The sequence below is a fragment of the Typha latifolia genome, chromosome 1 (assembly GCF_019914945.1).
Source record: "Typha latifolia isolate L0001 chromosome 1, TyphaL0001v2, whole genome shotgun sequence".
Classification (NCBI taxonomy): domain Eukaryota; kingdom Viridiplantae; phylum Streptophyta; class Magnoliopsida; order Poales; family Typhaceae; genus Typha; species Typha latifolia.
In genome coordinates this window covers 4,643,446-4,657,915 of record NC_133086.1, presented here as the reverse complement: position 1 = coordinate 4,657,915, position 14,470 = coordinate 4,643,446, and the positions used below count along the sequence as shown (strand labels likewise).

Below are 14,470 nucleotides of genomic sequence, written 5' to 3'. Positions count from 1 at the left end.
TCGTCTTTTTTTTTTTAAGCTACTTAAGCCACCCGATGGAAGAGATTAGCAATTAGATCATCAGATGTAAGAAGTGACTAGAATATATTACTACCATTCAACTTAATGTCCAACATAGTCACCATAGATGAAACTAGAATGATGGAGAGATGATACCAAGACTCCCAAGATGCAAACATGGTACAGGGTTCTATCCAGCAGTAGCATCCAAGCAGAAGTCTTCAGGTAGATTAAGAAACTTGCAAGCAAAACATACAAAAGCAGATACGAGTATCAATTAGAATATGCATCACCGTTTCATCAAGCTCACTTAGATGGTTCGCAGACCACATCCGTAAGGACAAGCAGAAGGATCCCTCATTGAAGTTGAATAACATGTCGCAGATCGAGTCGTCCACATTGCCAGAGAGATTGCCTTACTCGTGCAGTGAAAGCACACAGCGGAGGCAAACTCCTTCATGCATTAGATCAAATGCTTGGTTTATCGCTTCAAGGGTCATGGTGTGGGTAATGTACTCGTCCACCTTAATTTCCTGGAGCAGTAATTGTGTCATCAATTGAGACCAACAAAGAGAAACTAGTTAATATGCAGATAAATAAATGTGAGGAGTACCTTATTCATGTACTTGTCAACAAGCCATGGAACTTGAGAACGGCTCTTGAAGCCGCCAAAAGCAGTTCCCTTCCAGACACGGCCAGTTACAAGCTGGAAAGGCCGAGTTGATATCTCCTGGCCAGAAGCTGCGACACCAACAATGACTGAGGTCCCCCAACCCTATAGAGCCAAAGTACAGTCGAGAAGGAACTTAGGTTAGTTCTACAAGGAGATAACAAATCATTTAAATAACAATTAGTAACTATCATAAGGAAAAATATCATCCTATAACTTTGGGGATACTATGGAAATTTGACCATGTTAGACAATAAATGTGGAAATTGATTTACTTTCTCACTGAAGTCTTAGAATCTAGGGGAAGAGGGAAAGATCTTCAAGCCCCTAAAGAAGGTCATTCTTCATGAAGCTGACAAGTTACAGTAACAATTTTCATAAGAACAATCTAAAATAGACTTTTTGAAGACTACAGAGATTAGTTTACCGGGCACAGGCAGATATGAATCATGTTCTCAGACAAAACTTTTAAGATCGAATTGATCAATAAAATGAATAGCAGCACTTAAGCAATGCTGCTCAACTTAGATGGCATAAATTCTGTGTCAATAAATTTGTTCTCCATCGTCCAACATAGACTAGCAGTTTTAGATCCTGACACGTCAAAGCACAAAAGTGACAAAAGAAATATCAAAGGAATAACTCACCTTGTGGCAACATTCTAAGGCTGCCCTCATAACACTAACATTACCGATACATTCAAAACTGTAATCAACACCACCATCAGTGAGGTCCACGATGACCTGCTGTATCGGCTTGTCATAGTCTTTTGGATTCACAAACTCAGTAGCTCCAAAGTTCTTCGCTGTGAACATGATGCATCATAAAATGGCATCAGGAATCCAGTTTGTATGAAGTAACAAAAGCCTCCTCAAGGACAGTGCTTGCAAAATGTAAATTACCAAGTCGAGGATATATTTGTTTCCTTCTTCTTACTTAAAGGTAGCAGAGAAATAAAGCTTCCAAATGGAGATTCAGAGTACCAACTATTTATGTTGTGCAGACCCTAACAGAATATAGCCGGTCATAATGTACTCTGTCAATATATTCTGTGTTCCATAGCATAAAAGACATCATGCCCTATGTCCCACAATTTGGTGTCTGTCTCTGTGCTTCACATGAAGGTGTTGTCCCGCTAAGACATAAAGATCTCATAAAGAAGCCTAGAGAACTTTTTAACATATGTATGAATGAGGGGAGATAAGGATGACAGAATACACAATTGGTAAATGTGAAATAAAAATTAGTATCTCAGGCCCATAGATCTTGAATACAACATAATTTTCAAAAAGACAACAAAAGAGAAGCATGTATCCAACATTTCAATATTGTTAGCTTATTTGATTAAAGAGCATCCTTTTAGCGTACTACAAGAAATAAAATGGTGCAACTTACTTTTCCATAACTTATACAAAGATTTCCTTACAGAATGGCACCAGAATTCTCTTGAAAGAATACACTAAACAAATTTAATATTAAAAGAGTAGCTATTATAAACTATCTTTCTCAAGTGTAAGGCATACCAGTATCAAACTTTTTGCTGTCAATATCTATACCAATAATACGAGAGGCGCCGGCAGCCTTTGCTCCCTCTGCAACCTACAAGAAAGGTTTTTTCTTAACTACCAAGACATGGTCAATTTTACAAATTTACAATAAATACCATGCAACAAAAATATGTCAAATAGTTAACTTACTGCAAGTCCAACGGTACCAAGGCCAAAAATTGCAACAGTGGAACCTGCTTCCACCTTTGCTGTATTCCACACTGCTCCAAGACCTAAAGAAACAGTAACTTGCAATATCAGTTTAGGAACAGAAAATCACATATATTGATGTACACTGCAAAAATGTTCTATGATACAAATTTATACCTGTGTCAGTAACAAAAATGAAAGACTGGTTGATTGACTAATCCAATCAACCGGCAAGAAATCACATGATCTATCTAATAAAACCATGAACTACATTTGTCGTAAGATACTAAGAGTAAACTTAGAGAACAGGTTTGAATAAATATGTAGACCACAAAATTAAAGTTTGAAAGTGATTAATTGGCTAAGAAATTATTAAATGAATGACTTTTTATATATGTTGCTCTGACGCCTGAATTTTTTTTCAAATTGAGGCAGGTTAGCATGAATATATAGAATCAAATTAGCAATTATAGTATCCACATGATAAAAGTTTACCTGTAGGAACACCACAACCAAGCAAACAGACTTTCTCCAAAGGAGCCTGTGGATTTATTTTTGCAACGCTAACATCATGTACGACTGTGTATTGGCTGAATGTTGATGTTCCCATGAAATGGTAGATTGGAGTCCCATTTATGGAGAAACGACTCTTGCGGTCATTCATCATAACACCAACACCAGTAGCTGCACGGACTTTACCGCAGAGATTTGTCTTTCCTGATTTACAGAACTTACATTCTCTACACTCTGCTTGGTAACAAGGTATGACATGATCTCCGGGCTGAACCTCAGTTACACCTTCACCAACACTTTCGACAATCCTGCGCACATAAATTGCATGAGAGATCACTCAGTTATATTAGTTAAAGAACTGTTAAATCTTCATTATGTAATTTGTGCATACCCTGCAGCCTCATGGCCAAGAATGCAAGGAAAGAGACCCTCTGGATCCTGCAAGACCAAAAGAGTTGCTTCAGATATAAGCATGAGCACAAGGAAAATAAACATTAAGCAACAAATGATGCATACTACATGCTAGTCCGAAATTGTATATATTGACTATTCAATAGTCTTATCATTTCAATAACACAACATTTAATAAGAGAAACAGATTCCACCATTTAACCAATAGATCATTTAATACTATTATTGAAAAAAAATGTAGAGAGTCAAGTAGAAGGCATACAACCCCCGCCCCCCCAAAAAGTAGAAGGCGTACATGGTTCTTTTTTACCTAAAATAAGTGTTGATCTTTCCAACAAACCGATTTAAATATGGCCTAATGATTCAAATTGACGGTTGAGTCAATCAACCAAATATTCTGAAAGCAATTGTAAACAACTAACCTCATAATGTTCCTGCTAAGCGAGTGGATCGGTGTTAACATATACATCTGTCATCTCAAAGGCAAAATGCTACCACTACTTGGATCTCAACTAAGCGACACATAAGACTACTAAAGAAATAAATAGAATAAACCAATAAAAAATTTCAAGAATGACGGAACAATATGATGGCCATACCTTGCCGCTCCAAGTATAAGCATCGGTGTGGCATAAAGCGGTGTAGAGGACCTTGATCCTGACCTCGCCGGCCTGAGGCGGAGCCACCTGCACATCCTCGATAACCAGCGGCTTGTTCGCCTCCCACGCCACCGCAGCTTCTCATTTCCAATCAAAAAGGAGAAGAAGAAAAATCCCATCGTATAAGAGATCGGACAAAGAGAGCCAAGAAAGCCTAGAAGAGAACTTCGTTACCTTTGCAAGTGATGACCTGACCCTGAGTCGCCATTAGCACAAAGGAATGCCGTCGCGGTTCCTCTACTTCTATATTTCTTCTCACTCTATGACTATGAGCCCTGGGTAGATAGAACAGCAGAGGATATAAGAAGGGGGATCTTTGGGATCTGATCACACCCGGTGAGTGGTAAGTGGAGTCGGCCACTGAGCGGTCTTGGTTCGTGACATGATTATCGTGTAATAAGGAACTAATAATTAATAGGACCACAGTAGGCAATCCAAGACCTCGTGGGCTGTCGTTTTCTTTTTCCCAGGTCATTAGGAGGATTACGCCCTACGGGGCGATAGGATAAAAAGATTAGCTATCCTCAATAGATACGGTGAACAAATTAATAAGCTAACTGGAATCTATGTGGTAACTTCGGACTGTAGATCAATTGAACAGCAGGGTATGTTGGGTTCTTTGGTTCATATTGTTAATATTATTTTCAAGTTAATAAACAAGGTAAGCCCTCTATAAAATCCAGTTTCGATCATTGGATAGGTCACGAGACTCCAAAAAATTATTTGAGGCTTAAAATAGGGGATTGTCCCGTCACGTGTGATTAAAATAACAATACTGATCACACTGCCTTTCAGTCTAGGCATCACCGACCGCTTATATTTGGCAGTGCAGAAATATGCTATGATAACACTAGCCAAGAGTAAGTTTGCAACTGAAGAAAATTGCAGCTCAAGCGTGTATCAATCATATGGAAGATTGGGCCTGTTCAAACTGGAAGTCCAAAATTTTCTCCTCATTTCAGATGAACAGAATTCAATGACAAAACAAAATTCAAATGCCAGAATAAAGTTGCACAATGACAGAATCAAAGTATGCTCTCTCTCTCAACCTAACTCAGCAAGAAACAATCCAGACTGATACAACCAAGATGATGCTCTACTTGATGCCAAGTCCAAGGTGGCACAATTGCTAACAATGTGAATGCTTAATTTGCCGCAGCAGCAGCACCTTTCTTTCTCGGTGCAGCCTCAGTTCCTGCAAGAAGTGGCAAAAGGAAAATCACAATTTTGTTCTATGATGAATTCTCTTACAAATAAGAACACATATCGCATCAATACCGCCATTAATCAAGCAAACAATCATGCTTATGCTGCATACAAAACCATTAATACCAGACAAATTTTGACAGTAACAACTAAGAAGTCAAAGCTGCAATACATCAATTCAATAAATAATTTTATTTTTTCAATCAGACCGAAGTTTCTCAATGGATTAAACATGTTCTGGTCTTGAGACCAACAAAAGAAAAGCCATTTATTAGGAAAAAGTGTGACCAATACCTTCTCTGAAGTTGCTCTTGAATCTTCGAGGTACATGACGAAGATACCTCATCCTTCCAGTGCCAGTGGTCTTCCTCCTGATGGCCTTCACACTCCAGTTATCTGATTCAACATTTAGGATATAGTAAATCAGATACAAGGTCATAGAAAGATTAAACTAAAGTAGATGGAAGAAAAAAAAACCAACTACGCAGCAAACCCTAAGTACAGCATTTCCCACTGTTAACTGTGGATAGCATATTGTCATGCAATATATTACAATAAAAAATTTCCAAACATCAAGCATGTGCATCCAATTGTCAGTTCCAAGTCATACAACAACCTACAAGTTTGAGCAAATACATGGTCTCTTCAAAAACTAAGCAGTACAGTGGCATATACATCCAGTCCCTATGGGTTCACAACTTAGCAAAATAACTATGAGACTTATATATTGACTAATACAAAAAAACTGAAATCAAGACTATTTCATGACATTTGCATGCCACCCATGAGAACCTCAAAAAAAAAAAAAAAAACAAGAGCCAAAAGAGCGTGGTACAATTCAAGACTAGCAAAATTCGAGTGCATCAATTTTCTTGACAGATAAAGATCATATCTATATGGTCAACATGAAATGTCCCAAAAATTTATTTCATGGTATGCTGAGATAACCTACTTTACATGAAACATAACATCTCCAACAACTCATCCTTGATAAGGTACTATTTGATCACTAGATATCATGTAATTTCAGAACTTTAACAGCACCTACTTATGGTATTTCTTTTCGGTCTATCAATAACACATCGAACAAACTAATCTAGATTGTCGAAATCAAATCAGCTCACAGGAACACCCTGCATAGAGGAACATTATTTAAGAGCATAATTATAAGAATTACAGTATCCAATATCAAATTTTCTGAATTATGATAGACCACCAGTAATCAAAATAGACTAGCTGAAAAGGCTGACACTACTCAAACCCATGATATCAAACCTTTGCATCCATCGATGATCAATGCAGGAAATGGCAACCTCCACAAAAATAACAGCCTTAACAAATCTACAGCAATGTTTCAGAATAGAACAATACGCTAACTTCATCTAGAATGAAAAACATAATAGATTTGCAACAAAAGAACAGCGTCGGACTACAACAAGCCCAAAAAAATGTCAAACATAAGAATACCACCTAAATCTGAAGTAAAACTAAAGGAAAAGAAAAGGGAGATGGGAGACGCTTACACTTGCGGATGCGAGCAGCAGGGTAACCGCACGATGAACAGGTGCTTTTCTGGAGGTGGAAGCTCCTCCGGCCACACCTCACGCATAGTGTGTGGGTCTTGTTCCTCCTCTTGCCGAAGCTCCCCGTGCCCTTCCCCTGCAAGGAGTGGACGAAACCGATATCAGGACCCTTAGGGTTTCCAAAAGAGGAGGATGGAGATGGATCAGATACTTACCATGTCGGCCCAGTCCTCTCTTCGCTTGGATACTCTGATCAGAAGGAGCGGCGAACGAAACCCTAGGGAAGAAGGAGAGCTTATATACCGCCTCTTACGCAGCCTGTGAAATTACCTCGTCGCTCAAGCGTGCTTGGCACGTGGGACATATTTGGATGATAACTCGAACGACTTTTCTAATCCGATTATTAGTGATTATATTTGCTCTTTAAGTTAAACGGGTCGGATCGTGTGTCATCTTGTTTATGATCCGATAATTAATTTATAATCAACTACATAACTATTTGATTGTGGGGAGTATGATCAGCACGTATAGTGATTACTACGAAAAAAGCACTTCTACAATGTCCCTATGAAGTATGCTGTGAGAGAGTGAATAAGTCATGGATAAAAAATAATTGCAATATTATTTATAAATTATATTATTCTTTTAAGTAACTGAGGCATGAAATAGTTAACACGAGGATTTCCTCTTATTTGAATATATATAATTTTAGAATATAACATATAAACGAGAAAGAAGAGCTAGAGAAGGATAGAAAGATAAATATAACAATATTCTTACGTAGACATTACAATAATTATTTGACTCAAGCCTAATTTACCTTAAATAAATGTAAAGCCTAAGAACACTGACAGTTTAATATGAAACATAGTTATGGTAAATTCACATGTGCAAGAAGCCTCGAGTTAGCTTATGATTTCATTTCGATTCAGGAGCTTAAAATACAACATGGCGAATATTTTAAGCCTAGAGAATCATAACTATCAACCCGGGAGAATCAATAAGGATACACATAACACTCACTAACGAAGGCTCGACGAAGGAGTGGGGAAGAAAGACCCCCTCCCCTCCTAAAGGAGGAGTTCCATAGGATAAGAAGATTACATAAAACCTCACCTTCCTTGCTGCACTACTCACAACCAAAGTCTAAGGTATTCATTCTTGTTATCCTGAACTGTGAATGAAATCTTACGTGCTTACTGTAGGTTTGGTGGCGCGTCTTTCCTTTCCAAACAAAACTGTGTACATATGTACGTATGTTTCTTTTTCATGTTTGGGGTGCTTGCGTGTTGAATTTATGTGATGTTAATGATTTGTCTAATTTCACGCTTGGCATCGTATGTGTGTTTTAAGTGGAATTTCTGTTCGAACTTGGTCAACTATTTTGCATTAATGAAGCAAAAGGTAAAATCTAGGTTTTAGTGAAATTTTAGAGCATCAGTTTGCATCTTATCTGATTGTCAACAGGTGCAGGTACCTCGGATTGATTTCGCTATTTTATAGAGCTTCTTACTATATCTCCAGAAAGATGTAGTAGTGCTTTCCTAACTTGAGTTACAGGATACATGGAAAAGAGGAGTGATAGCAGGGATGCTGGATTTAAGATATGAACTCGCTAATAGCTTATTTGAGAGTTGCCCATAATTGGATTCAAAGCTAATTCTAAGAAAAGTGGCATATATATCGTTATGTTCATGGTAAAGCTTCCTTCTCTTTCCCATTGCTTGCTAACTTCTTTTTTCCGATTCCTACACTCAAGAATCAGTGACGTCACTGAAAGAGGATTAAATGCACTTCTAGCCTTCTATGCATGGTATATATTATTGTTGCTGTGACCATCCACTGCATAAATCTTTCAGGTTTGTTATTCGGGACAGAGCATCCATAATGGAGTCTCCAGTAATATCAGCATATGATGCTGGCATCCAGAGCACTTTAAAAAGCTTTGGAAGAGAAGGTGGAAAACCTTATCAAACCTGTGACATATTTATCCAAGTACAAGAAGATAACCAATTGTTCTGTCCGTATTGTGGAGGGAATAAAAAAACTAGTCTTACAGTAGGAAACCCGACACCGGAATCGGTATCTGACAGAGTTTGTTTCACTAAGAACTCATCTATCATCAGTATCTTGGAGCTGCACAAAAAGATCGACATGCATTTCAGATGTGGCAAAACATTATGCAATAATAGTAATTAACTAAAAAGATAGAGCAAATTGACAAAAGAAATCTATCATAAATTAAGCCAATCTAATCATTGGAAGGTAAAGCCAAGAAAAACCTATAAAATGAGTTTAAAGAACGAGCCTACCTCCACCAAGAGTTGCTTCAGGTAGCCGTTCTATTGAATATTTATGCTGAGTAATATACATGATAGGCACCCCAGGAATCTGTCAAACAAAAAATATAACAATACTAAGTCTTGTAGGCAAAATTACAGAAAGTTTTCATGAGTACATATAATTGAACTAATCAGCCTACCTTGCGTATCCTTCGTTTTAAGTCTCTATCACATGTAGCAACAATGTAGCACTTGTGCTGTTTAAGAAAAGATACTTTTAGATAGAAAAAAGAAGACACTTGATAAAGGACGTCCCCAAATAATTATCAAGGGTGATCCAGGATCTTAACTTGATTCTTCTATTATGTTAGCACTTAATACTTATTTCACTCTAATTAAATACTATAATGTGACAATTTATTACAATGACAACAAAAATAGAAAAGGAAGAGAGGATCTATGTTGTTCACGAAAAAGAGAATCTTATTACAAGAAACCCCTGAAACATTAGGAATAAACAAAAATAAACTACAACTGTAGCCTAAAATAGCTTTAACTTCCATCACATCAGCAGTCAATATCTATATAAGAGGGATGCTTGCAAAGGGGCAAAATAACTGGAGGTTCTCCATAGGCCAGGATGTCAAAAAATAAGTGACAGTCAGGAAAAAAAGATTTACACACACATACATGCACATACACACACATACCAAAAAAAAACATGAAAGCATGGGTATTAAATATTCCACAGTGAAATAGGAAAAGGAGAGGGAATGGATAACAATGAGGGCAGCAGCAGTAAATATATTACGAAGGTGAGTTTTTCTTTTGGACTTTCAAAGTTTCAAAGATAGTGAAATATTCTTGAATGCTGTGGCAAGTTGGGTCAACCTTTCATTTGGAATAAAAGGTAAACGTATGAGTGACTCTGGAAATATAATGTTGGGATGTTTCTACCTTATGAAAGCTAGAAGCTGTATATAGAATTCTATGTGATCTCAAAAAAAAAACAAAGAAGGGCGTCCTCAAAGATCCAGACCAATTTTGAATGCTCCCGCCAAATTGGGGTTTTAAGCGGAAAGATATAGGCAGTTGTACCCTCTATACAAAGAGGTAATTTTCATGTCTTGAATCACAACATCTTAAATGCAAGGGCAAGCCTTACCATTGTTATAAACCAAATGATAGTCAAAAGAAATCAAAATAAATACTGTTATATAGTAAAAATGAAGTTTTGAATGAAACATAAGACCACAAACAGATAAACAAGAAAAGGGTAAAACCTGGGTGACCCTTTCGACGATGCAATCATCTGCGTATGTTCCTTTATGTGTGCATGGTAGTCTCTCAAACCTAGGATCTTTTGCAATCCTGCCATATAAGCACAGATAACAAGGTAGAGGAGGGAAACTATCAGATTCTAGAAACCATACATATATCTAAAACCATCATAATAGGGAAGACAACATTAGTTGAAATGGTAAAAAAAGAAAGAATTAAACAGGAAGTTGACAGATGGATATTAAGAAAAAACACGTTACACTTGCATAGAGGAAAAAGCATTTGCACTGTAAGATACCTTAGAGCCACACGGTACTTCTGCCCCAGTTTTTCAAGCTCGGCCATGACACAGTCAGTGATACATGGAGTGCCTTTTTAAGCCAATAACAAGGAGTTAATTCCAACATCACCGAGAAGGAACAAATAAACAGCCAAGAGTAAGTTTAACTAGAATCAAAGATAATATGATAACTACTGACATTTTGCATACAGGCAGTCCATCATTCCTTTCTCCAGATCCAACTGCATAAAAAGGAAAGAAATATAAGCCATATAAAATCAACTTTGTAAAGCAAAGAAAGAATCATTCTTACAGTTAGCTCTCAAAATGTTAGCAGTGCTTCAAGCATGAAAGGAATCATTAATTTTCAATACTTCTTAGACTTTTACTAAGTAATCAGAATCTAAAAAATAAAATTTATTGTCAGATAAATTCTTTAGACCTTCATGTCTTATTAAATTAAGAGAAACGGTTGCATCAGCTTATTCAAATAAAGTTCTACTAGCTTACTGAAGAGTCTTGCTAAATTTGGTAGTATGGAACTCATGTAACAGCTTGACAGTTCTATTATACATAAAATGTATATTTATATTCTTTGAACACATATGTATACTCATATTGGTCGACAACACGTCAAAGAAATCTCTCCAAGACCAATAAATCATAAGAAGAATGTTATAGACAAACTCAAGTAAATAAGATACTGCCAGGCTCCAGCCAAAATGAAGCAGCAGCCAACCCATGAAAAAAAAATTCCCCAACTGAGTTCAGTTTTAAGAAGCCAATGCTGATTCTGATTCAACCTCTTACAAGAAGGGATTATCAAACACTTGCTTTCTTCAGATTTCTCACTTAACTTGCATGCAAATTCTTTTAAGATCTTTGATAATATGTAAAGATCTTCATGATTTAAGATAATCTTATTATGTTACCCAACTTCAAATAATGTAATGTAGTAATGCACATGTTGTCCAGAGACTTTATTTGTTAAGGGAGAAACACCAAAGATTAACAAAAACACTTCTCATTTCCCAGTCTTCTGGTTCACATTATGTCTCTTTATCAGTAAACTGATTACTACATATGTTACAACTGGGTATCATCATTGGTTTAACTCAACTATTTTAAATTTGTCGTATACTGTTCCCATAAATTATACAAAAAATAAACAACTAAAGCAACTGAAAAAAATATATCTGCCCACTTTATTACACATTATAATTTCTGAGAAGAAGCCATTAGTTGCTTGGTTCTATAACCCAGTTCAGGTGATAAGGTCTAGAATGTTCAGGAAAAGAGATCATTATAAGAAAACAAAACCAACTTGTAGAAAAAACAGCATCCTAATGCACTTGGGCAAGCAAGTCGGATGCAGCCTTATCTCCATTGTTGGGGGGGTTCTTTACATAGTGTGGACCAAAAAAATTAACCACTTCGATGCAAAAAAAAAGGAGCAAACCTTAGCATCACACTAAGTGAAACCTTCCTAAAAATTATTAATGAAGTAATGAACTCATGCGCAGTACACCTTTAACGCGATTATAATTTATAACAGCCAGTGCATGAAAAAAATAACATTACAAAACTATTAGTAGGGTCTAATTTCCAACAAAAGAATCAGTTTAAAAATACAACCACACATTATGCTGAACTGCTGATTGTTTCTCCCTTAAACTATATAATTCAAAAGGTGCACATCTGGTAATCATCAAATGCTAATAGCACCTCCTATCGCTCAAAGCCTGTATAACAGATGCCTTAATACTACAGAAACCAGAAGGCTAATAAATTTGCCGACAACTAGTCATTCATCTACCGTGAAGACATTATAGGGCCTGAAATAGGAAAGGAATGACCGAACGCAGACACTACATAGTCACTGGGAAGGTAGCCAACCTGATTAAACTTGGTAATGATCAGAATCACTATCCGCATGAATAGAGATACAGAAGCTAGATTAGCCGCCAAGTCGAATGTCGAGCCATCTTAAGATTATACAATCAGAAGATATCATCCTTTTGTTTGTCTGGATTCATAAATTTAGTTATTTTTGCAAATCACTGCCAATACAGAGATGGACCTTGTTATGGTTAGCCCTCCCCAATACAAACCTCTAAGAAACAGAAGAACGAAAAGTTAAGATATCTTCTTCCCAAAACCGTGATGGTTCATGAAACCGACAGCTAATAATTGTATTTCACTATACCAAGTAATCTCCGCGATAACTTTTCAACTTTTTTGCACCTAATATTAGGCTATCCTAGATATATCAAATCATCGATACAGAAGTCAATAAAAGCACAAATTTGTTTATCAAAACTCGCCTTATTCTGGATGGAGAAGTTGATAAAGTTGGTATCCACGATAACCATATAAGGCGGGCCTAGAGCAGTGTTGTACTTGAAGAAGAGCGCCGAAGAGACGGCCGGCCTAAAAAAACCAACCGAAATGTTAGACGCAAGCGATAAATCGAAGTAAAGCGATGAAAAGAGGGCGACATAACAAAGAATACTCACGCATTACGGGGGAGCTTCTCCTTCTCGAGATCTTTCTTCTTAGGGTTCAGGACCTCCTCCTTATACCTGTGAAATACGATGATCCTGAAGCTTAATCACATTGGACGAAGAAAAGAGGACAGGAGGAGACGAAAGGAAACTCACTTTTTTAGGGTTTTGGAGCTCACGAGCTTCTTAACGACAGCAAACTTTGGGGTCTTCTTGGCCCTTCCCATCGATGTGAAACCTTACCGAATCTTCTCCCCGATTTCTATGTTGGATTTGAGAGCAGCACGAGAAAACTAATATTGAAGACAAGGGAGGAGTAAGAAGTAGAGACCGACGAGGACGAGACAAGACGCCGCCGCCTCAAAAGAACCAAGCAGTGATCGAACCAGTCATCCGACAGTGAAGCACGAATATGGATTGGAATACAGCAATACGGATACAGATATACGGAAAAATATACAACTATATGCCAATAACTAATAAAAAACAATATTTGCAATCAATTGTCAACCAACATAACATATAGTAAAAAAAATGCATATCATTACATCCACATCATAGCGCCAAAAATTCATAAAAAAACTCACTAATCAAATTCTATTGTGAGTCAAATTATTTAGTTATTGATAGTTCGGCTTTATATAGCTTGATTCGGCTCAGTTTAATGGCTTAGTATATTGTGTAGACTTGAAGGAGCAATCCTCAGTGGCTTTCGTCGTAGAGTTTATATTTAATGATTATATCTGTTGGCTAAAAACTTAGTATACACTTGAAAAATGTGAATAAAGAACACGGGCATTTCTTCATCAATTGTATTTTGCATTTAGCTCTTAAACGAGTAGTACAACATGCATTTATCTATTATTCATCTCTAGTAACCTACATCTATAGGAGAATATATCTCTGGTAGAGATAAAAATGGGTCAAATTATATCCAACCTGACTCGATTCTGCATCCTCGTAAGTCTGAGTACCATAGCAATATTGCTATCTACATATGGATCTGGATCCATAAACAGGTTACATTTTATTTGGATTCGGAATCAAATAAAGGATATCCCTTTATTCGAACTCTAATGTTAGTAATTGGATCCAGATGCAGATCCATATCTATGCGTTTTCACAACTAATAATCAATTGTTAATGAAAACATCAAATAACTATTTTAACTCAAATTTTTTTTATAAAATAAGGGATAAGTTATCTATAATAAAGGATCTAAAATTATTCACCTGACATCATATAATATTTTTTAATAAAAAATCTAACTGAGAGTCAATGGAAATGACATTTTGAAGGTTTTCTATAATTAAGGAATCAATGTGTAACTTAAATTAAACGAGGGGTCTATGTGCAAATATACAATAGTAGAGGGCTTAGATGTAATTATTCCAAAAAAATTTAATCCTCACATATAGATGGTCCAGTTATATATGTTATATAT

At 36.6% G+C, this 14,470-nt stretch overlaps 3 protein-coding genes across 3 annotated transcripts; all 3 read right to left on the bottom strand.

Moving 5' to 3' along the window:
- Window positions 1-65: 65 nt before the first annotated feature.
- On the bottom strand, window positions 66-4,327 carry LOC140784302 (alcohol dehydrogenase class-3). The gene is made up of 9 exons (XM_073131617.1): window positions 4,125-4,327; window positions 3,891-4,027; window positions 3,272-3,318; window positions 2,863-3,188; window positions 2,368-2,450; window positions 2,194-2,269; window positions 1,318-1,475; window positions 614-775; window positions 66-533 (listed from the first exon to the last, which is right to left on the bottom strand). Exons 1-9 carry the CDS (start codon window positions 4,156-4,158, stop codon window positions 417-419), a joined length of 1,140 nt encoding a protein of 379 aa, XP_072987718.1. The 5' UTR covers window positions 4,159-4,327; the 3' UTR covers window positions 66-416.
- A 555-nt stretch (window positions 4,328-4,882) lies between these two features.
- Window positions 4,883-7,525, bottom strand: LOC140784919 (large ribosomal subunit protein eL37x-like). The gene is made up of 4 exons (XM_073132551.1): window positions 6,895-7,525; window positions 6,680-6,815; window positions 5,451-5,552; window positions 4,883-5,145 (listed from the first exon to the last, which is right to left on the bottom strand). Exons 1-4 carry the CDS (start codon window positions 6,895-6,897, stop codon window positions 5,096-5,098), a joined length of 291 nt encoding a protein of 96 aa, XP_072988652.1. The 5' UTR covers window positions 6,898-7,525; the 3' UTR covers window positions 4,883-5,095.
- A 1,098-nt stretch (window positions 7,526-8,623) lies between these two features.
- Window positions 8,624-13,440, bottom strand: LOC140784915 (uncharacterized). The gene is made up of 9 exons (XM_073132536.1): window positions 13,183-13,440; window positions 13,039-13,104; window positions 12,847-12,952; window positions 10,722-10,764; window positions 10,541-10,613; window positions 10,245-10,332; window positions 9,162-9,218; window positions 8,992-9,070; window positions 8,624-8,815 (listed from the first exon to the last, which is right to left on the bottom strand). Exons 1-9 carry the CDS (start codon window positions 13,251-13,253, stop codon window positions 8,802-8,804), a joined length of 597 nt encoding a protein of 198 aa, XP_072988637.1. The 5' UTR covers window positions 13,254-13,440; the 3' UTR covers window positions 8,624-8,801.
- Between the last annotated feature and the right edge of the window lie 1,030 nt (window positions 13,441-14,470).